This window comes from Phoxinus phoxinus (assembly GCF_949152265.1).
Source record: "Phoxinus phoxinus genome assembly, chromosome: 21".
Taxonomy (NCBI): Eukaryota; Metazoa; Chordata; class Actinopteri; order Cypriniformes; family Leuciscidae; genus Phoxinus; species Phoxinus phoxinus.
In genome coordinates this window covers 7,930,459-7,957,524 of record NC_136896.1, presented here as the reverse complement: position 1 = coordinate 7,957,524, position 27,066 = coordinate 7,930,459, and the positions used below count along the sequence as shown (strand labels likewise).

General features: G+C 38.5%; 1 protein-coding gene across 8 annotated transcripts in view; it reads left to right on the top strand.

Annotated features, from left to right (window-relative positions):
* The window catches only part of baiap2b (BAR/IMD domain containing adaptor protein 2b), a 51,713-nt gene that overhangs the window by 4,683 nt on the left and 19,964 nt on the right, over window positions 1-27,066 (top strand). For 4 of the 8 annotated variants that reach the window (XM_079594396.1, XM_079594400.1, XM_079594399.1 and 1 more), the window contains exons 2-6: window positions 7,782-7,857; window positions 12,173-12,259; window positions 23,305-23,366; window positions 23,898-23,969; window positions 25,269-25,406. In XM_079594396.1, coding sequence (XP_079450522.1) covers window positions 7,782-7,857; window positions 12,173-12,259; window positions 23,305-23,366; window positions 23,898-23,969; window positions 25,269-25,406 — 435 coding nt within the window. Of the gene's footprint in view, window positions 1-7,781; window positions 7,858-12,172; window positions 12,260-23,304; window positions 23,367-23,659; window positions 23,781-23,897; window positions 23,970-25,268; window positions 25,407-27,066 lie in introns of those variants that run through there. The other 4 variants (XM_079594397.1, XM_079594401.1, XM_079594402.1 and 1 more) reach the window with 2 other exon arrangements.

The window sequence follows — 27,066 nt, the reverse complement described above, 5'->3', positions numbered from 1 at the left end:
CAGGCAGCTGCTTAGTAATCTCACAGGACCCTGGGAGCTCGAATCCACCCGTCTGCACTTACGAGTGACTCAGCTTGCATCTGCCAGTGTGTGTGGGCAGTGTCTCACGGGCCAATGGATTATGTGTGTCAGTACGTGCATGTGCCTCTGCCTGTGTGTGTGTGTGTGTGTGTGTGTGTGTGTGTATGTGTGGGCAGTGTCTCGCAGACCAAACGGTCTGATTGTGCGATTGTGCTTCTGCCAAAGCGTAGGGTTTGTGTGTGAGTTCAACTTTGTGTGTGCCCACGGTGAGTAGGACAGTCAGGCCTCAGAGATATTGTCATCTGTTGGAGGCTGTTTCAGTTCGTACCACGCTGCACTGCCCACAACCTGACCACATGTCCACGCTTGAACTGGCCTCATGCTGGGTCTCACTTCTTTGATAGGTATCAGGCTCAATTATGCTCTTGTGTTGTTTGTTTTCTAAGAGGTATGTTGTACATCCAAACAGGAGTTATGGGAAGTTAAGGAGTTATTCTGTTAGAATTCTGTTCAATTTACTAATATTTTTTGTCATAATTTAAACCACATGAGTCAAACTGTCCAAAACGCCTGCCTGGATGTTTCTAGTAATCCTGTAGACATTGATTAGCTGGTTCAGATGTGTTTTATTAGAGTTGGAGCTAAACTCTGCAGGACAGTGGCCCTCCAGGACCTGAGTTTTACACCCCTGATTTAAACTCACTGTCCCTTTGGGGTCATGCCATTAATGAAAGTGGTGCTGAATAGGCGAGAGTTCAACTGGTAAAACTGACAAAATCACCTTTGAATCGGTTTGTAAACGCAACGAAACAGTGCTTATATCCACCCAAAGTTCCTTTGTTTGATGGATCTCTACCTCGTTCCAAAATCAACATTATCTGTGTGTGTGTGTGTGTGTGTGTGTGTGTGTGTGTGTGTGTGTGTGTGTGTGTGTTTAGGTGTGGGTTATCAATGAAATGAAGTGGATTTTCAGGGCGAAGTGGGGATTTCTTTATAGGCTTACGAGTTTTGGGTGAGGTCAGTTGGGTTTTCTCTCGGTTTTGATTACCCATTTCATATGCATAGTAATTAGAGTGGCACAGTATGCACCCCTTTGGTATTATATAACAAGTCCTAGTTTCAACTTTTCCTCTTATCTTACTCCAAGTCATCTGGAGAGCCTTAAAAGAATATAGATGTCATTAAAAATCTGTCCTGAATATTATTTTTTGCGTGCTGTAAGCTGTCAGATAGAAGACAGATGGTAGCTTAACAGCATGTTGGAAGAAAGCTGTTGGACTGTGTGTTTGTGTTTGTGTTTTTTGACTGTTTTTGAATGGGATTCTTAGTTGAGACAAGTAGATCACAAAAGCTTCTGAAAAGGGCAAAGCTTATGACTTTATGCAAAAACCTGGTATTTACAGATGGCCACATTATGAATGTACTGCCTTACATCATAATGCCATGTTTTAATGATTAATTAATGTCCTGCTTTCTGGACTCTTGGCTGAAGCCGAACACCACAGTGACCTGTGTTGGTGCTTTCCTACATTGAAAATATGTTTCCACAGTAGATTGGCTGTGAATGTGTTGGTTTTCTTCTAAATATAATTAGTAATAGACACATATATGTCTTATGGTTAAAGCTAAGGTCCAGATTAAATGGTTTTATGTGTGTATCTAGATGAAGAGAGAGAGACTGCACTGTTGTCTCTGTGTGATTTGTTGGTGAGAGGCTGGCCAGCTGTTTGAATGTCAGTGATGATGAAAGAGTGAATGAGAAAAAGAGGAGGAAAAGATTTTATTTTGCCAGCAGCGCATCATCAGATTATCATGTTCTCATAGGCACAAAATGTTTTTGTACTTCAAACAAATCACACAGATATACTCCTGGAGCACTAAACAGAGACATCTGTGTGCTCTAATGATTTCTTTTATAATTGTTTGTATCTCAGCAGCTTGATGTTGAAATCCACTCCAGATTTACTGATATAAAATATCTAATGGTACAAATTGCTTAGACAGATCTGCAAAGTAACTATATTAACATAACTAGAAAATTAGCGGTGGTCTGTGCAAACCGTTTGTTACTGAAAGAGCCCACTCCCATGTCTATGATATTGATATTTTGGTCAGTTTGTATGAACACATCTCTTTTGACATTTAATCACAAGGCTGTGATATCTTTGTCTCAAACCCAAAGGTAATCTGCTTATGTGACAATATTTTGGCTCCGTCCCCCTTTATTTCACTCCATGGGGTAATGTGGGCCTTTGGCTGCTATGATGGATATTGTAAAGAGGAGTTTGTTTCTGTCATGCCTGTTATTAATAGACAGCAGGGCAAATATACTACTGTCATGCCTGCCAGGCAGAGTGGTTTAAGAATGGAGGATGGAATTGGCAAGGCATGAGAGAAACCTATTAAAATATCATTGATGCACAAATGTGTAGGTTACAGTGAAGATATTCTATATTTGTCTTGATCATCCGAAAAGAAAAAAAATGCAAAAATGCACTGCAAGTGATGTGGTAGTCTACAGAGTGAATGTAAATTGTCAAGGAATGTCTGGGAATATTCATCTTATATTTCACCCATTAAAAAATAAAAATTATATTTTGCATACCATTACTTAGGTAGCCTATTACAGTGCTTTTTTTTCTTGCTTTTTTTTACATTTTAAAATACTATACTGAAAAAATATATACAATTAAATAAAGATAAATTATTATTAAATCTCAACCTAAAATATGCTTTTTTAAAATTCATTGTAAAATATAATTTATTTTCCCCCCGTTTGATTATTGTGTATTTAACAGTCAGAGAGTGCAAGAGGAGGAAAAACAATAGAATAAGAGACATTGATTGACGGTGAATGGAAGAGGAACGATTTGACGCATATGTGTGTGTTTGAGACAGGAGGAGATAATTGGGAAATGCTGGAATCTTTGCAGTGACATTTCAACCGAGATCTCACAGGAGGATACATCAGCAGGAAGACAAAACCGCGTCCGTGTGCATCACCCACACACAGCCCCCCTTATATACATGTATTATACATAGGCACATGTACCAGCACATGCATCTCAGTCGTATTCATCATTGTCTCCTCGCACTGAAATTGAATTTGCGATTCACTCATTTCTTATTGGCGATTCTGTGAATGAATTAAGGTGATGGAACGAAGGGGGACACAGTGTTCCATCAGTCAAAGGTAATGAGCTCTAGCTGCACAAACTCCCCCTCCTGCTGCGATCAGATGGTATGATCCAAACGTGCAGGGAATAGGAATACACTGTAGCAGAGAGTAATGCGGGGGAATTCCGACACAACCATATATGGGCAAGGAAGTCATTCTCTCTCCATCTCACCTCTCCAAGCTCGCTCTGAAGTGGGATGCACACGCAGTGCTGATGTTCACGGTGAACTCGCACAGGCACACATACACCCACTCACGTACACAGACAGGGGCTCATCTGAAATGGAAATTGGTAAGATGAGCGCCAGGGCGGCTTGTAGGAGTGAGACATCTGTAACTAAATGACATGCAGCATCCGCAGTGGACACGGAAAGGTCTTTGTCCATGTGGGAAGCTGGAGGGAAGATATCTCATATCAGGGCCGAATACTCTTGCTGTTAGTGTCGTAGTGTAATAAAATGGTAAAACTGATCTGCAGTCAGTGTTGTTTTGAAGCTAGGATTGTGTGTGTGTGTGTGGAGCGACAGAGAGTGATAGCTTTTAGGAAGTAAATTGTTAAATTCCAATCCTTCAAAGTCGTGATGAAATGGAAGTAACACCAGATCTTTTATTCAGTATTGTGACATACATTCGAAAGAAATCTAAAAAGAAAAAATTTAGGGGCCGGACTAGGTTCTTTACATCTATTGTTGATTAGATGAAGAATCGGCTGAATGCGAGATTGCTGTTGATTGTAATACTATCTATAATAGATAGATGGGTATAGAACAATATGTCTATGGTAAGGAATATTTTTTCATGATAAACAAGGGTTTATGTGGTTTAAATAGACACATATAGTATATACAAACATCACACATGAAGTTTCTGTAGAATTTCATGGATGTAGGAGGTGTGTGAATTGCCTATTGTTTTTACATCTCTTAAAAAGTGTGAGCTTGTGACAAAGCTGAAATGTTTTGTTTACTAGGTAATCTTACAATATGTAAATGACAGTGTTTCATGGTGCAAGCGTTCTTTTCGAAGAAGCGAAAATGTCTCCAGTTGGAAAAATCCAAGCCTGGATCACCTTGAGCTTAGTTATTTAGCGAGTGATTCTTCCCTGCCCACATTTAGTTCATTGTTCTCTATATACTTGCAGAATATTGGCCAGTTGCCAGTTGTCAATTTGAAATTATAGTGGCCCCAATAGTTTTAAGTCACATTTAAAATGTATGAATGTCATGCAGTGACATTTATACAGTGTGACGTAAGTGAACAAATACTTTTTGAGGCCAACTGTGTATCATTCTAATAAGTTTAATCATTTTCGCATTTATTTTTAGTTTATTTCCAGAACTGAATAATATAATTAATGGACAGTGTAATGCAATGCTTTGAACAGAAGGTTAGCCGTTTAAAATCAACCCCTGACATTTGGGTTCAAAAACCTATTCAGACACACTGATTAATATACATCATCATTATCCATTCCGCTGCTCAATTGTCCTGAGGCCGTAGGAATCAAGAGCATTACATAAACACTGAACAGCAGGAAGCTTTTTCCAGACTGCAATTCTGCAACTCGCATCAGTGGCCACACGGCTGTTTTAACTATGTTTTACTGTGTGTGTACGTTGACGATGAAAGATGAAAACGGCGCTTGTGCACCCACCTGACACTGAAGCATAGATTGTTATAGGACGGACACACACACACACACACACACACACACACACACGTACACACACACACACACACACACACACACAGAAGAGTTGATTATATTCATCAATCTGCTGCAAGCTGTCTGAGACTGCAGCAATAGTTTCTCATCACAGGTTTGTGGTGTAGCAGGTTTATATACAGGTTTGTTGATATGAGGGTGTGTTTGTGGTAAATAAGGCATGTTTACAATTACAACCTTGCTTGTTCAACAAATACTAACCATTCTCAACGTGTTAACATGACAAAGCCAGTCTGTGTGCATGTGCACAGTGAAAATCTGAGCCAGGGGGCTCATTCATATTCTCAAAGGGACCTTATGCTTTAGTTGGTTTATCAAGGCATTCTCGGGGTTAAGTTAAATAAAAGTGGTAACAGAATTGATGCACTGAACACTTTTTTTTTTTCCCAAATGTTGTACATTTCTGCTGATGTGGTTGGATATCTGTGTTAATGGACTGTAGAAATTGTGCTTCATTTGATCCTCTGCACTATTTTATAAAAAAGGGAAAATTATACACTCTCTTCTTCGGTGAGCATTTGTATTATCTAACGAAACCATGCATATCTAGTTCTGTACTTTATACTGTAATATATGCACACCTTCATTTCAGGAGGGAGCATAAAATTCCCCTCAGCAGTTTTTGAGCTGGCAGTCCAGCTGATTGAATATGCATCAATATAAAATCTTGCTCATTAGTTAAGACTATTAATTACATCCTATCCTAATGAAGATGTCTGTAATGAAGTGCTGGGAAAATCACATGGTAATCTGTGTTTAGTGTCTGGCAGAGCAGCACAGAGAAGAAAATGACACCTTATCTGGGGTTTGGTTGCTCTCGTTCATGCTTGTTAAACCTAGATTGATTGATGTGGGACTAATCAAGGAAAGAACGTTTTTAAATGCTTTTAATGATTAAATGTTGGGTGGACATCAGCTTGGCACCGGTTCATGTATAATACGGATTTCTCTAGGACAGAGCTCTGTGGGAAATGTTGAGGAGAGGAAAAGCAGTTTGTTTAAATGTATTGGCTTATAGAAAAGATGAGATTTTAAGGTTTGCAATGCATTCTGGATATTTTTGCAATGCATACTTACTGGACATTTATTATACTGATCATAAAGGGGGTTTAAAATGTGCAGAAATTAAATTATAACTTGACATGCAAAAGCTTCACCCTGGACCAGTCGCACGTTTCACCTCATTCATACGATCATGCACTCTCATCTCTTAGGCATGTGGTGCAGTGAGATCCATCACACTATGATTGTGTAATTCCTTCCTTGATGAAAACATGCCAGCTGTGCTTGCTTTGCATCCAACCATGAGTTTTTCCTGTGCCTTTATTTGATCTCATCTCTTTTGTTGGTGTTTATTTGTTGGTCTGTGTTTCCTTTTTCCTTTTTAAAGACTTAATAATGAAGATTACTACCGCTGGACAGACTCTGCTGTATGATTACATGCAGCAGATGATGAATTACATAAGAAATAATTGTGACTTGAGATGTTGTGTTAGATAAGACGTGACAGTGTAGAGAAAGACTTTATGAATGATTTACTTGGAGTTGATTTAGTTGCCTTGTCTCTTTCTTGCTCTCTTTTGTCCCTCATTGTTTAGCTGTTTGTGCAAGTTTGGCATATTTGCAAAGTTTGAAATGAAACATTTATTTGAAAGAATATTTACACAATACATTTACAAACAAATATTGAAAAATGGCTAATGTGCAATTCTGTTAATTGGCCTAGTGGGCGTAGAGATTTGCCAATGCCTGTTATCTAAAGCATCTGATTAACTAGCGTAGTTAGATATATTGTCCTTTTACTAGTTCGCTATAAATGTTATTAATTGCATGCTCTGAGGTATTTTTTTTATTACATTTTTTTGACCGTTCATTCCTCAAGACCTCTGAATCACAATTTTCTCTGCAGCAAAAAAAAAACATTCTGCCTTTGTCCTCATTTTTACTGGAAACCTGCTTTCATTGTAACTGGAGCATAGAGTGGCGGGGATTTCGTATATTCCCAAGAAATCAGTTTACCGTCGACCTTAATTAATCACATAAACAACTTCACTCCAATTCTGTAAAACCCAGAGTGGAGACTTTCATTCACATAGCTTCATTCTCTCTCCATAGCTGCCACAGTATTTGTGTTGTACAGTGCTTTATTGCTGGTTGTTGTTTTGTACATCCTCTGCTCTTCTTGGCTTTCCTAGATTCTGTCTCCTGGTATACTATTTTGAAACCTTTTTCTGTCTCTTTATATGTCGCTGTAGGTACTATTTTGGAAGCTGTTATAAAGCCTTTAAAAAAAGGAACAATGGGACATTGGGGCAAACGTGCTCAGAACAAATTCATCATGTTGAGAGATTTTACTTTGAATGGAGCAGCGAAGCTCTTAATAAAAAAAAGAGGATGAGGTCAATAAGGAGTTTCAATAGAAAATGAATAAATTTTAAAAGGCAACTCTTAATGTTGGATTAGGTGAGTCAGGCTGTGGGTAGATCTCCACATATTCCCACAATTCTGTGCTCACAGCAACAAAAGAACGGCAAATCCCAGCTGGCAGGATGCCCTCCAAGTCCCACTAATGAGAGCGTTCTGAAAAGTGGGGGCGTGAGAGCTCTGGCTTCTTTTCTCTCTATATCCATCTTTCTTGGTATCTTCACATGCACTGCATCAACACACAGACATTTAATTGTAATATGGAGTTGAGACTTAGAATTAGAAGTTCACCTGTCAATTATCTGCATCCTTAAAGATGTGACCTCCCATTAAACTTTTTGTGTTTGTCCCACTGATGTTCTTGCTAGTGGGGAGTATGGCTGTTAAACCAATGCTCTTGTGCTGACTAAAGCTGTGCTATTTCTGTTGCAGTCCATCATGGAGCAGTTCAACCCTTGCTTGAGGAACTTTGTTGCCATGGGGAAGACTTATGAGAAGGCCCTCTCCAGTGAGTACATCAGCGGCTTGTTCATTATCACTCTAGCAGGCAATGAGCCAGCTATTCAAGCTCTTGTTTCATTGGTCTGCTTTAATTTATGAGAAGAAATTGCTTGAAATTCATGCTTATGGGGAGCTCCGCTCCTTGACACTCCTTGGTTGCATACACATTCACGACTAATATAAAAACTCCAATCAAATTCTTGTATAGAAATCTAGTAGAATGTTGTTTAAATGTTTGTTAAATGTTTGTTAAGAATTTATGTTTATGTTTGTGGGGCGGAAGGCTTCCTGTTCCTTCGTACTAATGATGTCATAGAATGTTACATGTCTAAATCCATATGCACCCTGAAACCCCCTTAACTTCCATCTGGTTCATGCATGTAGCATCCCCAGAGCTGTCACATACATGTAACACATACATGTAACACATACATGACACTCGATGATGTACGGAGTACTACGGACCTCTGTGTGTGTTTTCAAGATGTTGACTGGACATGGATGTAGGCATTTCAGAGCAAAAAGTATGCACTGGGAGGAAGGGAGAGTAAAATGGAACAGAGAACAGGCATAAATAGGCCAGAGAGAGCTCTGGGAGCAGACACAGTCCCGCAAAGGAAGCGAAAAGGGAACAGGGAAGATATATATTCAGGACAAGAATGATATGACACTGCAAGGAGGACGAAGTATGGCAAAAACGACAATGGGTAGCACAGTTATTTGGTGTTCAATGCAACACTTAAATGCCCTTTACTGCATCGCTTCTTTCACAATGCTTTATTCTCAGATTAATAATTACTAACATTGTCTCATTTATAACTTCGATCACTCTTGGAAAAACAGATTTTTATGACAAACCCTAACCAGGTGCGACGCAAAAAAGATGACAAGCAGTTTGTCTATCCATACTAAAGATGAAAATCAAACAAGTGACCTAATCGATCACAAACAGCCAATTACAACAGTTTCTGCCGTTTGTGCTCTCACAGCACAATTAAGCATAAAAATAAGAACACAAACCTTGCATTTCATGCTTTTTCATTTTGTTATTTAATATCTAATATAATATCCGATTCTCAATCTCTTCAGTGTCTCCTCATCCATGTTTGATGTTTAATATGCATGAGGAGTAGTATTTCAGTCCAGGGTGATTTCGGTGTGTGTGAGGCTACATGGCGCGATGCAGAAGAGAAAAACAACAACAACTAGCAGACAAAATCTGGTGTCACTCATCGCGATCATGGCGGGTTAGAAACATTTTTGAAAGAGAAAGAGATAACTTTTAAATAACTTGTCCCTTTTAAAACGTTGCTTCTGGTTAGGATTTAATCCATTGGATTTGCATTATAATCAGGTAAATAATGGTGCCACATTGTCTGATCTCAGGGTATGATGTGTACAGTGTTCCTGTGTTCAGTTTAGGCCCACGGACAGGGCAGAAGTTTCAGGACAAATCCCTGTAGAGTTTTAGCACTGTGCCAAGAACTGCAGAGAACCAATAATTTCACTCATCATTCCAGAGTCCATCTAATATTTTATGAGGCAGAAAATACAAGAAAAAGACCAACGCTCTGGAGGATAGACCATGAGAGTGTGTGTATGTGTGCGAGAGTGTGAAGTCTGAGAGATAAAGTTAAAAATAGACCCAACTAGAGTGAGATTTGTGCTCCCATCCTTGTAGATCTATGGAGGTTCGCAGAATCCCTCATGGGGATTTGCCGGAGTTGTAAATATGCCAGGTCTTGGAGGCAGCAGAGTGGAAACCCTCCACAGTACCCACTAATGATACAAATGGTGGCCACGGGGCATTAGCAAGTTTTTGGGTTGCTTGGCAAATGCAAGTAACCAATAGTAAAACTAATAGATTGTTTGAAGATAATGAAATATCTAGTACAAAAAAGAAACATTGGCTGCAAATGAAATGTTCAACAGTTTGCAGATCTTGGAGGCCCATTTGCATGCCCTAAAGTAGATGATTATGTTGAGATGTATGGTGCATAATCAGCTGTAAAGCCTAAAGTATCTCCCCCTTTGCCTTTTTTTTTGGAAGTGTTGGAGGATTCTTAGAAATAAAGGATCGAAAGGGTCAGGAGGTTAAATAATTTATTAGAATAAGAATAATTAGTGACCAAAGACCTTAACATCTGTATTCAATGGATACTTCTATGTGCATTAAGCAGGAGAATATCACATATAGACAACGTGATAACAGGGTATAGATTGGGCTTTTCTGTGGTTTTTAACTTTGGATTGTCTCTTGTGGCTGATCCGTGTTTCCTCAGAGATGGTTGGAGAGACGTTCTGTCCTATTTTTCAGACCTCTGTAATCCTCTTTTCCTTCTGCTGCCTCTCTCGTTTCTTTACCCCTCACCACTCAGCCTAACCGCTGGAGCACCAAAGCCCCCAGATTTCCCCCTCTAATCCCTCACAACCAGGACGCACCTTATCCTGAGCATGGGATTTGTGCGGACACTAGCAAATAAGTCTATACATTCATATGTGACTGGGCTGCCATTGGTGTAGCCTAACCACCTCCACCCAAACACTCCTTCTGCATTGAATTGGGATGGCCATACAGCATATTTAATTTGATGTGAGTGTCAACAAGTCTTTTAGGGACAGAAGTATGGTCTGTTTAAAATGTCAGAGAACAGAAACAGTTCTTAGATCTTACAACACAAGTACATGTGGCAACGCTGAGAAATCAATGCTTGTGTACTTTCACTGTGTAATGAATTAGATGCATTTTAATTTAATGGCTGATAGCTGACTAATGGCTCATATTAAAATTCAACACTATTTTGTTCTAAATAAATTAAAAGTATAACACTAAATTCACATGTTTTAAATGCTACAAGTGAATTTAGACGTCACAACATTATAATGTAGGCTACAGATGAATAGAAGATTAAAAGAAGATACATTTTTTTAGTGTTTTAATGATTAATGCCAAAGTAAGATAGTGACAAAGCTCATTTTAAAATTTAAAAATGATGAATATTCACAGTAGGCTTGCTGCGGGATTCAGTGTTACCGGTGTTACACTGTGTTTGGCCATATACTGATTACATTACTTGCCCACCGCGACACCGCAAATACAATGAAAACCATTTAGTTTAGTTGGACCAAGGATATTACAATTACTGAAAGCGTCTGCTCTGCTCCATACAGCACGAGCTGCAGAGTCGCAGCAGGAGTCTGCTTTACTTTATGAGATTTTGAGAAATTGAGAAACTTTAATTTGAAAAATTGCTTGAGATGATTAACAAGATAGCGGAGGATTTGGTGCTCAATAGATCCTGAGCATCATTAACAAATATCTTATAGTGTAAATGTGCGGTCAGATACTGCCGCTCCCTACACGAAAGTGAAAAGTCTGTAAAATGTCTTCACTATGACATCCCTATTGCACAATTCAATTTCCAGTACTGGAACAGTTACATTGTGCATCCCTATAATTGCAGGATTTAGAGACGCAACAATGAACAAAATAAACGTGCATTGCGACAAACGTCTGTGTTCACATATTTAGTATACGTTTCAGGCAATATAGTTAAATGTACCATGGTGTTGATTGTAAAGACTAATGAAAAGTCTTTACAAAACATTTCCAATGGACAAAAAGCCCTAAAAAACATGCAATGAAAATTAGATGATTCTTCAACATATTGGATTCTATCTCTCACAGCCTTTTATATTTGCATCAAATTAAATATGCTGTGTCTGTCTGTATGATTCTTACTTGATTTTAAAATGAAGTCTATCAACTGAAGTCAAGGCAGAACTTGGCTTATTCTACTCTGCTACACATGCTAACCTTCGCTAACCACTTGCTCAGTACCTTCTGGTTCTAAATTTCCCTGTGCTCCAAGATACTTTGTGCTTCTTGGCACTCTCCCGCCTCGCTAAACTGCCATGATCCTCTGGCTCCGAGAGAGCCTGTTTCAGAGCCAGCCCTTCTCTTCCATGGTGACGCAGAAGAGGCACAGCTGTCCCTGTGGCGGGACCTCACACAGAATGAGTGATTGCTCTCAGTAATGCGCTATCTGATGTGAATGTTAAGTTTTGGAGGGTATCAAACTTTTCTTTATTATTATTATTTTAAAGTAATAGTACTTTTGCTATTCATTGCTCACCAATCACAAGCTCCACCCCCACCTCCCCAGTTCTCTGGCCGAGACATCATAGAACATAGAGCTTAAAGCTTTCCCATCCACCACTCCTGTTTTCATAGATGCTGCACCTGTGGGTTGAGGGAAGCTTCGGGTCAGCAAGTTAGCACAACCCCGATTCTTATGTCCCCAATGCTTCCATGTTTCCAGGTGTGACATTTGCAGCAAAAGGCTACTTCGACGCACTGGTGCGGATGGGAGAGCTGGCCAGCGAGAGTCACGGCTCTAAGGATCTTGGTGAGTTATAGACTGTAGCTGCAGTGGCCCCTGTGGTTGGGAGGGGGATTGCAAAAGAGAATAACTTATGGTTTCAGTGTGAATGGCTTTGGATGTATGAGAACATAGTACAGCATATCTAAGACTGTATCTTTGGACATAACACACATGTACAAATGTACACACTCTGCAGATGCATTAATTTGCTCATTGGTGATTGGTTTGCACAATGTTCATTCTATACTGTTGTCTTATTTCCTTGTCTCTCTATGAATCATCATCCAACTGTAACAAATATGATTTAGATTTAGGGAGTCATGATGAGATTAACCATTCTTGACGCAACTCAACTTTTTACGAACAGTCTAAGTGTGAATTTCTTTTGCAGTAAAATATGAAAATCTAGTTACCTGCTCTGCCCTTTCATGACCTTAAACTTTGCCATTCGGCTGTGCATGAGAACAATCAATGCATTAATAGTAGCTGAAACCATATGAAAAAGTTTGTGTAATTTTTTTCTTCTTAGCATGCCACTTCAGATGGCATCTGTCCCATCTTTGCTAGGTAAAGTCATATTCTTTAAATATTTTAGTTTAGTGGAAGTTTTTGCACATCACGACACCTTTTATTATCTGTAGTATTTTGTCTTGCATATGTTTTTTAATAAATTAAAAATGAATGTCAATTTTGAATACACCTATGAAGTTGTGTGCATTAATAGGGCATCTGTGAATCATTTGTTTTCGCTCCAGCCCTTTGAAAACAAATTATGCCCTACAAATGATTGCGCAACATGTCCATGAAAAATTTAATATGTGAACCCTTTTTGAGATTACAGTCAGAGAACATATCTGCAGTCACAGTACAAGTATGTTTTTCTTTCCTCGGTAATGTTGCTGTCCATTCATTATTTACAAGTGACTGTGCCTTGTAGCTAGCAGTGACTAACTGTGCAGTAAACACTATAGCAACCAATGGATGCACCAAATATCAGTACATACAAATAAATCTTTTGGCATTTGCCTTTCCCAGGAAGTGTTGTTCTGTTCTATTGGTATCTTGCTGAAAAGAGCATTTTAGACCTGCAAGTCTGAATATCATTTGATTTAAATAAGGTTAGACTTAGATTTATTGATCTCCAAGGTGAAATTCGTTGAGTGTGGGTTTGAACCTCAGTCCTTAACTTCAAACAAACAATCCTTGTCCAATCGTGTGTCCAGTGCATCACTCTGGGTAAAGTTGGAGTCTGATTAGATGGACTTCAGTGGAATGTGAGACTCTTGATAGGATTGGCTGTTGAATCTATTGCATAATTTGTCATTCTTCAAGATGATGCTAAAAGCACATCAGTGTTGCAGCAGCAAATTTGAATAGACGTTTTATCTTTGCAGAGGACTGGAGGGGAGAGGCTGGTTATACTTCCATCATTTATCTCAGAATCATTTTTCTAGAGCATTCGCCTTCTCATTTCACTGCTGGTGTCTCATTGAATACATGTTCAATGGAGATCACGATACCAGCTCTAATTTGATCATTAAAAGGCTATTATTTGAATGAATTCAGCTTCATCTCATCCTGATATTAGTTACCTGATTTCCAACATTCTCAATATCTAAACAGTACAGCCGAGCTGGAGACCTTATGAGATTATATTTTTGGGCTGGAGGAGAGCTATTTCTCTGCTGCTGTCTCAGCATTGTAAAAAGCAGCAATATCTCTGTATGAAAAAGTTTAATGATAATTTTTTTATTTAAGTCTCTTAGCCTTTTCACTAGAAACTTTCATCTCTAGACAAATTACAGCATGTCTGTTTGTTTTATGCCTTAATGTCATATGCATGTGTGTCCCTATGTGTGGCATTATGATTATGCCCATATTATCTTTTAATGTTGAATAGCGCCCGTCAATAGATATTTAATAAAATACAGAAAATACAGAAGTGGATGTGCCCCAAACAAGTAGTTGTTTGTTTGCAAATATTTTTGTTAATATTTGCTAATATATTGTTTTTTAAATTAAAAGTGTTACATAAGGTAAAGCTGTTTTGCAGACTACATCGTATACTCCCCCCTCCCACATCTTATGCTTCTACAGTTATTCCAGTAATGCTCATGTCATTTGTCTGTGCCTGTTCTTTACAATGAATGACAACCAGGCAGTAACTTTTTTTTAACTTTCTGTACATCACCATTACCATGTGGCTTTTATTAGGGATGCACGATATTGAAACGATTTTGGCCTAATATCTGCTAAAATGTTCTATTATTATTATTATAGTAGCAGCAGATATTGTATATTTCATTCTTTTTAATTATTTATTATTTGGCAATCCCAGAAGTCCCTTCTCATTTTTTGTTACTGTTGAAATATTATGTAAGCCAAAACATTAAAAAAAAAAATTGCAGTGTATATGGTACAAATATTTTTAATCATCTAATCAACAGTGCTTCCCACTTTTGTTGCATGTGTCTATTTTTTTCTGTGTCTCGTTCTTGTCTTACATTTCTTGACACTAAAAAAATATTCCAGAGCATACCAGATGCATAGCATAACCACAAAACACCTGTTCCTTTGTCTGGTTGTTGTCCGAGTGAGTACTATGATTGATTTACATGAGCGAGACAAAGAAGTGTGTGTTCCTCTTTGAGTGACAGGTTTTGTTAAAATCAGGTCTGTTCTGTAAGTATATGTTGAATGTCAGTGTTAGTTAGGGGCCATAGGCTTTGATAGAGCTTGCAAGAGAACATCGGCATGAAGTGGAAACTTTTATCCAATTTGGCCACAGGCAGAATGAGTCTGTGTTATGAATTCATACTCATGCAGACATATGCGTGGGTGAGGGTGCGTGCATTTAAGCACGTGGGAACCATAGCATCAGCCATGTGGACCCAACCGATTGCTGCGTGCCTAAATAAATCTCTTAAGTGAGGTCTTAGCCCAGCGTTAATAATTGATGCAGACTTATTTTTGGCTTTTGTATTGCGAGGCTTCACTGGCCTTAGATCATCGTGATGGCCATGAAACCTTACAATCAGTCACACAATCTCAGTCAAGCACTTTTGCCCACTACAGTCAGCTTCAAGATGTTCCTGTCTTCATGGACTTGTTAGCATGTCTCTGAGATGGACTGGAGGGGTTTTAAAGGATGTGCACCACAGCGGCTGCATTAATAATGTAAGACCTAAAGCATAATGGGTAGCAGTTCACATGCCTGAGGTGTGTGTGCACTTGTTGTCCCCCATGTTATACTATTTCTAATGGATGTCGACTAGTCATCCAACAACCTAGTTGATTAGTGCAGTTGACTAATTTATTTATGTAGGAACAGGCCTGTGCTATGATTTGTATTTATATTACATATATTTATTTTGTATTTTTATATATATATTTTTGATTTTTTTTAAACATTTATCCTCTACGAAAAGTTGCTTTAAATGAAGCAACACTGCATCACATCTAACTCCCACCATGAGTGTTGTGATTGTAAGACACTGTGATGTTCAAAATGTTCTTTTGAATGCAAACATGCATCTTACACTGTAAAAAATGAACTTGTAAACTGTAAAAGGTGAACTTAAAACCAGCCCAGAATTTCCTTAATAGGAGACTTAACCCAAAAACTATATCTGTAATTTTCTTGCCCTTGCGTCATTTTTGGGCTTGTGACTAAAAGCACGAATCTCATTGGTTGGCTAGTGTTCTTTGCAGTTCGAAGAAAACTGGAACGACTTGAGAGAGAGTAAATGATGCCTGAATTCTTATTTTTGAGGGAAATATTCCTTTAAGAACGATAAGTCAACTATAGTCAGTCGTGCAACCCACCCAGTTGATTTACAAAATATATATAATGATGTCAGGCTTAAATCCTATCAGTCTAGTTATAAAATTAAATGAGTGGAAGTAATCAAAATTTATGAAATTCCTTTTTATCATTGCAAGAGCTTCTTTCTCGGGGTTGTGGATAATGGTGAGATTACATTAAGTGCTGTTCTCTTCCTCTTCATCGCATCCTCAACTCTGAATAACTCGCGATCTCTCGCTGTGAAGAGAGATGCACAGTGATTCTTCAATGCAGCACTTGTGCGTATCGCATCACCCACCGCCCGCAGTCAGCCCACGCACTGATGCAGGAACGCAGCCGGCCTGAGGAGAGAGAGGGAGTCGTGAGCTAAAAATAGATTAAGCACTTGCCTTAACAGGAGAAGGTCCGCTAGAGAGAGAATGAGAGAGCAAGAGTAATGTGAATGCGGCCCGTGCTGTGGATTTAGAGTCCCAGAATGCCTCCTTGGTGATGTCATGTGTTTCCAAAAACAGCTTCCCCTGTCTGCCTTTTCAATGCTGCACGAGTGTGAGGAATACTAAACGGCTTCCTGTTCCTCCTGCCCAAATAGGGGTATCAGTCGTCATGCATGTGAGATACCAGTAGGTCGTTGTCTTCTCACGTTTGTAGTTTTAGCTTTGGGAGTTTTCCATCAAATTACAACTGTTTGTGCTGATAATTAGTCTAAATCCTGGATATTCTCGCTCAAGCACAAATGTTTGCAGAAAGGCAACTGTGTTCTCTGACTAAACACGATTAATTGCGTCTGCAAGCATCTTGCTCTGGCTGTAGTCACAAAATAACTCTGGGGTGTTTGAATAATTAATGCTGGCAAATCTTGGTGCAAACTGAAATGCTCCAGCAACACATCCGGTCTCATTTTTGATAAGCTATTTAAATAAATCCTTTAAAATATGCCTCACAGATCGGATTTCCTGTCCAAAAATGTAGCATTTGTATCTTTAGCTTCTTTGCTACTGTGGCACACCACAATGAATGCTATTTTTCATCTATGGAGTGGCCCGAAGGCTAAATCACTCATTAAATTAATTTAGAGTGAAGAAAAATTGCACATCTGCAAAACCATTAGCCTTTTCTGACCGGGCTGAATAAAGTAATAAAATAATTTTAGCCAAAGGAATAAAACCACAATTGATTTGTGTATATATTACAAATAAGTTAATTTTTTTTTACAAAATTCTACACTACTGTTTGTGGTCAGTAAGATTTTTTTTTTATATAAATAAATTAATGCTTTTTATTCAGCAAGGATGCATTAAATGGATCAAAAGTAAAGAGTAGACTTTTACACTGTTACATTGTTGCAAAAAAAACATCTATTCATCAAGGAATCCTGAAAACAATGTATCATAGTTTCACCAAAAATATTGAGCAGCAACTGTTTTTATACACTGATAATAATAAGAAATGTTTCTTGAGCACCAAATCAGCATATTATAATGATTTCTGAATGATCATGTGACACTAAAGACTTGAGTAATCCTCACAGGAATACATTACATTTTAAAATATATTAACCTAGTTATTTTAAAATAGCAGCAATATTATTTCACAATGTTAAATGTTCACAATTAAATTGAGCACTGCATGTCATGTGTGTTTTTTGGTTAATAGTTAAGATGTTCAGTGCGGAATATACAATAAAACGTAATAGAATACCATAAACTTAAAAACAAATAAAAAGAAAATAAACATTCAACGAGACATTTAAGAACCGTGGAAATATTTATCTGTATAGATATATACAGCTCTCTCTCTCTCTCTCTCTCTCTCTCTCTCTCTGTTCTCAAACCTTCGATTCCTGCTCACCACAGGAACAGTTGAAATAGCACTTTATTATGTGATTGACTCTGTTCTGATGTTGGGAGCGCAGCAGCAGGTTGGCACAGACAAAGTTCGGGGCAGTCGTGGCCTAATGGTTAGAGAGTCTGGTTCTCAATACCGGCAGGAAATGACTGAGGTGCCCTTGAGCAAGGCACTTAACCCCCAATCGCTTCCCAGGCGCCACATCAAAAATGGCTGCGCACTGTGTGTGTATCCACGGTATGCAGTGTGTGAGTTCTCTACTCACTACTCCTTATGTGTGTGCACTAACTTAGATAGGTTAAATGCAGAGTATGGGTTGCCTTACTCCCTTTCACCTTTTAAGTTTAATTTTCACTCCAAGTAGGTGGGATTTGTAGTGTTATAACATGGTTTGAGTATTTCCTCACCACACTGAAAGCCATTGTCTCACCCTCTGGGTATCTCTCCCTCCACACACAAACAAGCACACATACAAAAAAAAAAAAGGCAAATGGCTCAAACACCTCTGAGGAATGAATCACAGAGCTGATAATTGCTGCTACAGATGCCATTGCAAACAGAGTCGTCGCTTGGCGATGGATCCACTGCTGTGACTTGCATCAGAGCTGCTATTGGAGAACATTCTTTTAAGAGCATTTCATCCTCTCACAGGTAGACAAATTAATGAGTCATGCTATAGAGGAAAATTTGCTCATGAACATTAATATATTTATGTTATTGTAACTTTTAAGCCTTCCAAACCCCCAGTGAGCTACCTTAGACAGCATTTTAAGGCATCATGTAGGTACTTGCCTTCTAAAATATTCCAGAATGAATTGCGACAAGCCTTAAAATGAATATAAATTTGAATAAAATAATAATAATAGTAAAATGGCAGACGAGTGTTGATGGGTATGGGTGTGCTCTGAATTTTAACTCTCATTAGAGTATCTTTTTGTTAGCTTAGCAACATCCTATTGCCCAACTCCATTGGAATTAGTTGCTGCCAATGTAGGGCTTTCTAAATCAGTTGCTTATGGGGTTACATTTTACTTTGAAGGTAGACATCTATGTAGGTATAGTTTCATAAGGCAGATCACTAGGTTTGGAAATAGAGATGTTTAATACTCATAAGCTATTGCTTCAAATTATTCATTATTTAGCCACCTGTAGGTCTGAATAAAGTTCAATAGTCATGGACAATGGTAATAATGTTACTTCGATATTTGATCAAATGAATTTGGCTGCCCAGCACATCCAACCCAAAACACCCCTCCCTAAATCTGTTCTGCTGCAGTAATCAATCTCCATTACGACCTCATCAGCTGCTCTCTAATAGTCATGTATACAGTCCTCTGCCACCAAGTAATGTCCGCAAAATAATTATTTAGGAGTTTCAAGCTCAATGAGGCATCAACGCATTTCGTTTTAGGTCGCTGAGTTTTACAGATTCAAATACGGCTGATTATTATATTGAAGCATATGGATCAGATTGACTGTTTTGTTTGTCCTGCTTATAGATATACAATCAAATGTGAGCTTAGTGGAAAGAAAGAGCTGTGCACTAGGTTTTTTTAATGATAAAAGTTCTGCTGCAAAGTGTCTTCCAGCTTATTGGAGAATTTAGCAGAGGAGACTTTGGTCCAAAGGCACTAAAGTTTATCATATCCATCTGTGTTCTGTATAATTAACCTAATATTGGTGTTTATTACTTCTACCAAGGGCACAGAAAGAGTCAAATCATTTAAAAACAACAAGAGATGGAGAAGAAGAATTGAGTTAGTTTAATAAGGACAACAGAAGAATGGACAAAGAAAGAAGAAAAAGATTAGGGAAAAGAAGGTTTTCTAGCACTCACTTGCTTTCTGATGAGAGTACATTATAGGGCTCATCTTCCCTTGGAAAGGTTAGGTTGACCCAGTGAGTCTTTACGGTGTCATACAATGATGCCGCTGTAGTGCTTCGCCAACCATATAAAAAGGCCACATCTCAGTCAGTCCAAGTTTTTTCTTCTTCTCTCGAATATCCTGTTTTACTTTGAAAGGTATGGAGCCCCAAACATGACATGTGGAATTAAAAATAAAAGTGGGCACAAATTAAGAATTCATTCCCATGACTTATTAATCTGTGTCCACGTTTTTTTATTTGTTTCCTTGTTTTAGTTAAATCATGGTCACGTTGTACTAATTTGTTCCCTCGCTTTAGTTAAATTTTGGCCAACAAGGAAACAAATTAAGTTGTGGGAACAAATTCTTAATTCGTGGCCATGATATTTTGACCTCCACCCTGCATGCCATGTTCGTGGGTCCATAGAAAAGTATAATTTTACAAAAATAAAATGGGTTTCATGTTGACTTGTGCACAGCAAATCAAAAATCATTCTCATTTTAAGCTCTTTATCTTTTTGTATTTATTCCTTACTAAGTCCTCAGTGCTTTATTTAAATAATGTATTTGTAATGTGTTTTTGTCAAACAAGCCAAAATGTTTTTAGTAGTTCGTTTTTTAGGGTGCTGACTATGCCCCAGTGTTTCTTCAGACTGTACCTTAATTGATTCGGCCCTTTAAGAGCGGACAACAATATGTTTAAGTCTTTCAAAGCTGCAGATGTTGTGATCCGTGCTGATTACTGGTAAGCGGCTTAGAGCCCTGCCGAGCAGAGAGATTCGGGGGTGTGAAGGATGAGGACGGGAAGTGGTGTCAGACCATTGTGCTGACTTAGACAGGAAATGAGAGTGTGTCGACCTACAGACGAGATCTGGACTGGGGACAACCGGGTGAGGCTAGGGCATGGTCAGCAGCAGCGGGTCTCCAGTTACTCGTACACTTTTATATGAACCTGATACAGTATACTGAAAAAAAATCACAGATGATATTTAATATCTCAGTTGTTTCTCCTCGAACGTCTTGAGAAAAACATCTTAGGGATCTCACATGTGCATAGACTTTCAGAAGACATCTCAACAGTGTCACAAATTGTGCTCAGATGTGATTTTCTCATTTTCTCAAATTTCTCAAAAGCCAAATTATAAACTATGCTATCCATTTTAATTTTATATCACTATACTTTTACTGTATTTAGACAATTGCCTTGTTTATTTCTCCTAAAGGATTTTTGAGGAAACATCTTTAGATGAAGAATAACTTGGATCCCCATTACATCTTCAAAGCTATAAAAGAGAAACCAACAATTTTTTGTTTTGAACGTTATCACTTGAATGTTGTCAAATGAGTCACTTGCCCATAATATCTGATGAAGTTCTTTCTGAATATTTAATTGAGTTCCTATTAGAAAGCAATGGCTATTCTTGTTTGGTACCTTAGAAAGTGTCACATTCATGCCTGCTTCCCCTTTCATGCGAATGTTTTCTTCATTCTACCACAACAAAAATTATGGATACAGCAAGATAAGCATATGTGTAATATGTGTTTGCATGTCCACCCTTATTAATCTCTCTGTTTCGTTGGACGTTACTGGTTGGATGCAGTCTGCTGACCTTGAACTCAAACAACTGTATAAAACGGACTGTCCCTCTATTTCTCAGAAGGCAGGGCTTAAAGGGAAGGCTTGATTAGATATGTACTGCAGGCTGGTGCAGTTGTCCTGGGTCCAGCTTGACGGATTCAAAGACAGGCAGGGTCATGCTTTATGAAACACACTGTGTGGCTCTGTAGCTCAGAGGGATGTGCATGGATTTCAAATATAAATAAATATGTGCATTGATATTGAAGGTATTTAATATCTAGTGATATGGAAAATAACAGACAGAACAATCTGAGTTATCATTCACGTCCATGCATAGCGCAAACAATGATGGGATGAGGCATGAGTTGCCTCCACATATACAGCCCTATGAAGACTTGGATCCATTACCAGTTCAGGAGGTAGAGAGATGTCATGCGAGTGCATGAACGTGAACGTCTGTCATTGTTCTTTTACAGCTGACTCGTGTGTAAATGCCTTGTCTTTTCAAAGTGTCTGCAGCTGATGCTGCATACTGTTGCATACTGTCTCTGTTGCATACTGTGTGTGCGTTTTATGTTATTTTATTTCATTATTTTATCAAGCCAGTTCAAACCTGGTTAATGCAGAGTTAGACAACAGTTTGATGGATGTATGGATGGATGGATGGAAGGAAGGAAGATGTCTCAGCAGTACTCTACAATCATTTCTGTCCCTGTGGAAGGGTGTATCACTAATGTAATGAATGGAAGTTTTGTTTTAGGGTTGCTTTGATTGAGTAATATGATGTGAGGCTTTATAAGCACACCTACAAAGATGCCACCAGCCAGTCTGAGCCTTCAAAGCCTTCAAAAACACTTGCATACTTTGATGGCCCTTGTGGCTTAATGCTGTATTTTTTCACTGTGGCATTATGGATTCAGCAGCAAATAGCGGTGTAGGAAACACTGCTTTGATATTGTGCCCATGAGACTAATAGGGAAGCCCTCTGGCCAGTGTTATTTATGCATTTAGTGTTTGGGGAGGTTTTACTTATTCACTCTTTCTTACTGTCTTAAGGTCTTCTGTACATTTGTTCCTGCTCAAACTAGGTCTTTTGTTCCTTTTTTTACAATGCATTGCCTAATCAGAAGAGGCAGCATGTAGGTACCCCGACACTGCACAACACAACACACACGCCACAAATGGCTGCATGAATCACCTCTTCTCTCTTTATTTGTGCTTTTCTTTCGATTTTCTTTTTTTTCTCTCTCTCTCTCTTGTACCACAGAATGATACGTTGATATGAGAAAACTGTGTGCTAACAACATGATCTTTTTGACATCTTTTCTATCATTTTTTGTTCAGTCTTATTTGTTTCTCATGTTTATTAAACATGCACTTGCAATATGCTTTTACTGTTTCCCATGAATGTTTTATTGTGTTTGCATCTTCATGGAAGAATATTTCAGACTAATATTACTTTTTCAGTGTGATCTCTCATTTGTTTTTTGTTTGTTTGTTTTTTATGAAACAATATGGTTTAACACTGTGGTGTTTTTTTTTTTCTTGAGTTCTCATGTTTGTCAGATTCTTTCTTGCACCTATAGCTTGATTGTCGGCAGGGCCAGCGCCAAGGGGTGGCATTCGCGAGCCATGCCCCCCCCCCACCCCCCACAATGAGTTAATGTGCCCCCCCCTTCCCTCCCCGCTGCAAAAACTTAAAAAAAAAACGAAAACGCAATAGAAAGCGATTACAAATGTGTGATTTCGCCTGCCGCTGACCCCCCCAAAAAAATATAAAGCTAATTTATGTGCCCTGGCGCCAGCTCTGACTGTCAGCTCACCTTGTTCATAATTTGTTCATAATTTTTCCTCCTTTTTTTCACATCCCTGCACCCTTGTCTGACTGCATGATGTTCTGATATCAGATGCGAAAGTATTATAATGACATTTTCATTTATTTCATCCGTCTATCTCTCTTTCCTTCTCTCTCAAGGGGATGTGCTTTTTCAAATGGCGGAGGTTCACAGACAGATCCAAATGCAGCTAGAGGACATGGTGAGTATCATTAATGTGATGAAGATCGCATTGCCTCATAGGCTCACATTTTCTCATTACATTTTCTCACAACATGACTGAGACAATCAGGTTGTATTTAAGAGGCCACATTAGCCTCCAGGATAAGGAAATGGAAGGGAGTGGCGTCTCAAAATGTCACATCGACTCAGACGCTTCCGTATATACATGGAGGACAATAGCCCATGGTCACATGTGTAAACACACCAACTTAGACAGAACACAGACTTTCCTGTGCTGTGTGACACAGCTGCAGATGTTAAACAAACCATATCTAAGTCCTTCTGAAAATGATAACGGGGCAGAAAATGGAGTTAACAAAGGAGTATTATGGATAGGACATCAGTTTCGGTTCTGTAAGGCTACTTTGTCTAGTGTTAATGACTGAGTTTGATGGTAAATTTGTAATCAGATGCAGAATCAATATTTGTCATACGAGAGGAAAATTGCTGGTCTATTGTACTGTAGTGTGTGTGTATAATATAAATTGTATTTGTCTACTGTAATTTTCAGCTGAAATCATTCCACAATGAACTACTCACAGAACTTGAGAAAAAAGTGGAATTGGATGTTCGCTACTTAAATGTAAGTTTATAAGCACACACCAACACTTTCTTAAGGTACGGTCACATTTGTAAAATGATGCTGAAATTGTGTCGGCAAAAAAGGTTCATCGTCTACTGTCAATAGTGTAACGAAGCATAAAGCACCGCTCGCTCACGTTGAAGTCACTTTCAGCTTTTTATTGGTCAACGTGGCGAAACCGCATGAGCAACTTGAACCAGTTGTGAAATCTGTGTTTAACTTTCACACTCGCATGAAATTCCTGATCGCAATGACTGGATTTCACTCACAAAATTATTTCTCTCAAGATTCTCTTTTACCTAACTTAGTAAAGTTAAGGGATGTCTCTCTGTCTCGTTTCTTCATTTAACTGTTTTAAAACATGTATAGTCACTTCCAATAACATAACTAGATTTATTCTCCATTTTACCTAATTGGCTTTATCTACCCCCAAATACAGTATGCAATAAGGCATTAAATGAGTTCACTGTATGTAATGAAAGTGAGAGTATTACCTCCATTAACAGTAACATTTTCTAAAAGGCTAGTCTTCTCGTCTGTGTTAGGAAAAGTGATCTTTTTTTTTACTTGAGAGAAGTCTGTTTATAATATGAAAGATAAGCGGAGCATCTGAAACGAGGCTTTCAGCAACACAGATTGTGAATTCTTCTTACTGAGTCTCTAACAGGCTTGTTTGTAAATGCATTAGATTGACCCTAAGCTTATTTGCAAAAAAAATCAAAGGCCCATTTTTTTTTCGGTCACTCATTTCCAGCATTGACAAACATAATTAACTATGCTCCCATGCTTTTTTGTTCCACACATAGTAAGGATGCAAAATAAAACTGCTCAGTCAAATGAAGCAGAAGGCTTTGGCAGTGAAGACTAGTGAAAACAAAGAGGCTTGGTCTGAAACACAATGAATCCATGAAGCAGGGAGCTCTGGGAAGACACTTTGAGGACAATGAAAGACCTTATTGGGCTGACTCAGCCAAGTTCCCATTAGTAAAGAACACATGACGACCTTCAGGTCTTTTCGATTCTGGATTCAGTTCAGTTAAGCATTGTTAAGAAACAATTGACTCACCATGGGCACGCTAAACATTTATTTTAACCTTTAAACCTCAGGATGTCCTTAGGATAAAGTTATCAAGAATACTGCCGCATCTACTGCCGCATTCTAGTTGGCATTCATCCACTCTTCTGGAATAGATGTTTGATATAGATCATTTGAAATGCGACCATTAATTTCCTCGTCTTGTCCATTTGAATTTTGGTAGCTGCTGATTGTGATGAGAGCTGTGTTATTTCGTCTGGCAGGCAGCTCTGAAGAAATATCAGAACGAACACAAAAGTAAAGGAGAGAGTCTGGAGAAGTGCCAAGCCGAACTGAAGAAACTGCGCAGGAAGAGTCAGGGCAGCAAGAACCCCTCCAAATATGGAGACAAGGAGATGCAGGTGAGTCAGCTCTTCGCAAATTTCAACAAAGATAATTGCTTTTTGGTGGACTAATTACGGCCAAAAGTAAAAATTTTGTCAAAATTCACCCTCATGTTATTCCCATATGACCTTCTTTTGTGTAACACAAATGAAGATGTTTTGAAGAATGTTGTTCCAAAGACCCAAACGATTTTAATTTTAGCTTCTCGTCCATAGTCTTTAATATGACTGTCCTGACAGAAGACCTGAAATATAACAAATGAGTTGTATGAAGTTTATGATACTTTTATGGTGCGTTGCATCCTTTCTGAAGCTTGAAAGCTCCAGTCCCCATTTCTTATAATTGCATGGAAAAAAAGTTCCAGTACATTCTTCATGTTTTCTCCTTTTTGTTCCATGGAAAAAAAGTCTGGAACAACATGAGGTTGAGTAAATGATGAAAGAATTTATTTTCGGATGAATTATTTCTTCAAAATGAGTAAGCATAAATCAATTCAATATTTAAAAATGTATGTCCCTATGCTCAGAGTTTGGCAGTAGATTGGAATGTTCCAGAACTTAGGCATTGAATTTGTTTTTGATGTGAGTGCAATCCATGATATCCAACTGAGTCTTCCTGCTGGGATTGAATATCGTGGGAATTCTATAAATCCCTCTATTTCTATAAATAAATCTCCATAAATCCACCCTTTTCTCCCTTCAAAGCTTGAATATACACCTTTGAACACACTTGAGAGGATATGAGAAATTAAACATGCACATGATAACATTTTTACATTGGCAATTTATGCTAATTTATCCAACATATTTTTGTTTTGTTACAATTATAATACTATTTATCAGTTGGATCGAAAGATTCATTAAAAATAACCATGTCGGCGGCGAGTTTTGCACAGGCATTTTTTCAGAATCTATTTCAGAATTTTGTGAGTTATGGATCTACAGGGGTTATAAATGTTTTCATTATTTATTTATTTTCCGATAAAAGTGTATTTTTCCTTTATGATATGCTGTTGCTCTTTTCGTGCTCCTGCTTTGCACTGAATCAGACAAGAAGCTGTGAAAACAGAAAACATTCCAGTTTCAGTCTCTTTGGCTTTTAGGTGCTAAAGAAAATCCCACTCTGTTTGGCTGAAGCCCTTCCATGCAATATTGTACTTGTTTTGTGTGGGTTTCATTGTGTGTGGTGTCCTTGTGCTTTTGTTCACCGAGGCCTCATTGTACGGGGGTTGAATTGTCGGGGCCGCTGTTTGTTTTGAACGTACGCCTCTCACTACCGTCGTCACCAGGTGTGAGGTCAGGGGGAAGTGGGAGTGTTATGCTGTGGACTGACCTGGGGTCAGTTCATGCCATTAGCTGTAGGTGTGCTCCTCATAGTGGTGTGGGAACACGCTGTTGCATAAAACGCTGTGGGCTCTGCTTGCATTTTAAACACACTCCACAGGTGTGTATAAGAGAAAACACAGAAAGAAAGAAGATGAGTGGGTTGTTTAAATTAATTAGGTGAACACAGTGAAGACAACTTCCTGTTTCTGTTCTGGAGTCTAACGAAAGCTCTAGGAGGCCTCCATAGACCTCAACAGATTCAGTTCCAAGCAGAAACAGAGGCTCTGATGTACTTATTTTCTTGACTAATGATCAAAGGCCTAAAGTTAGATGCGTATGCAGCTCTAAGAAA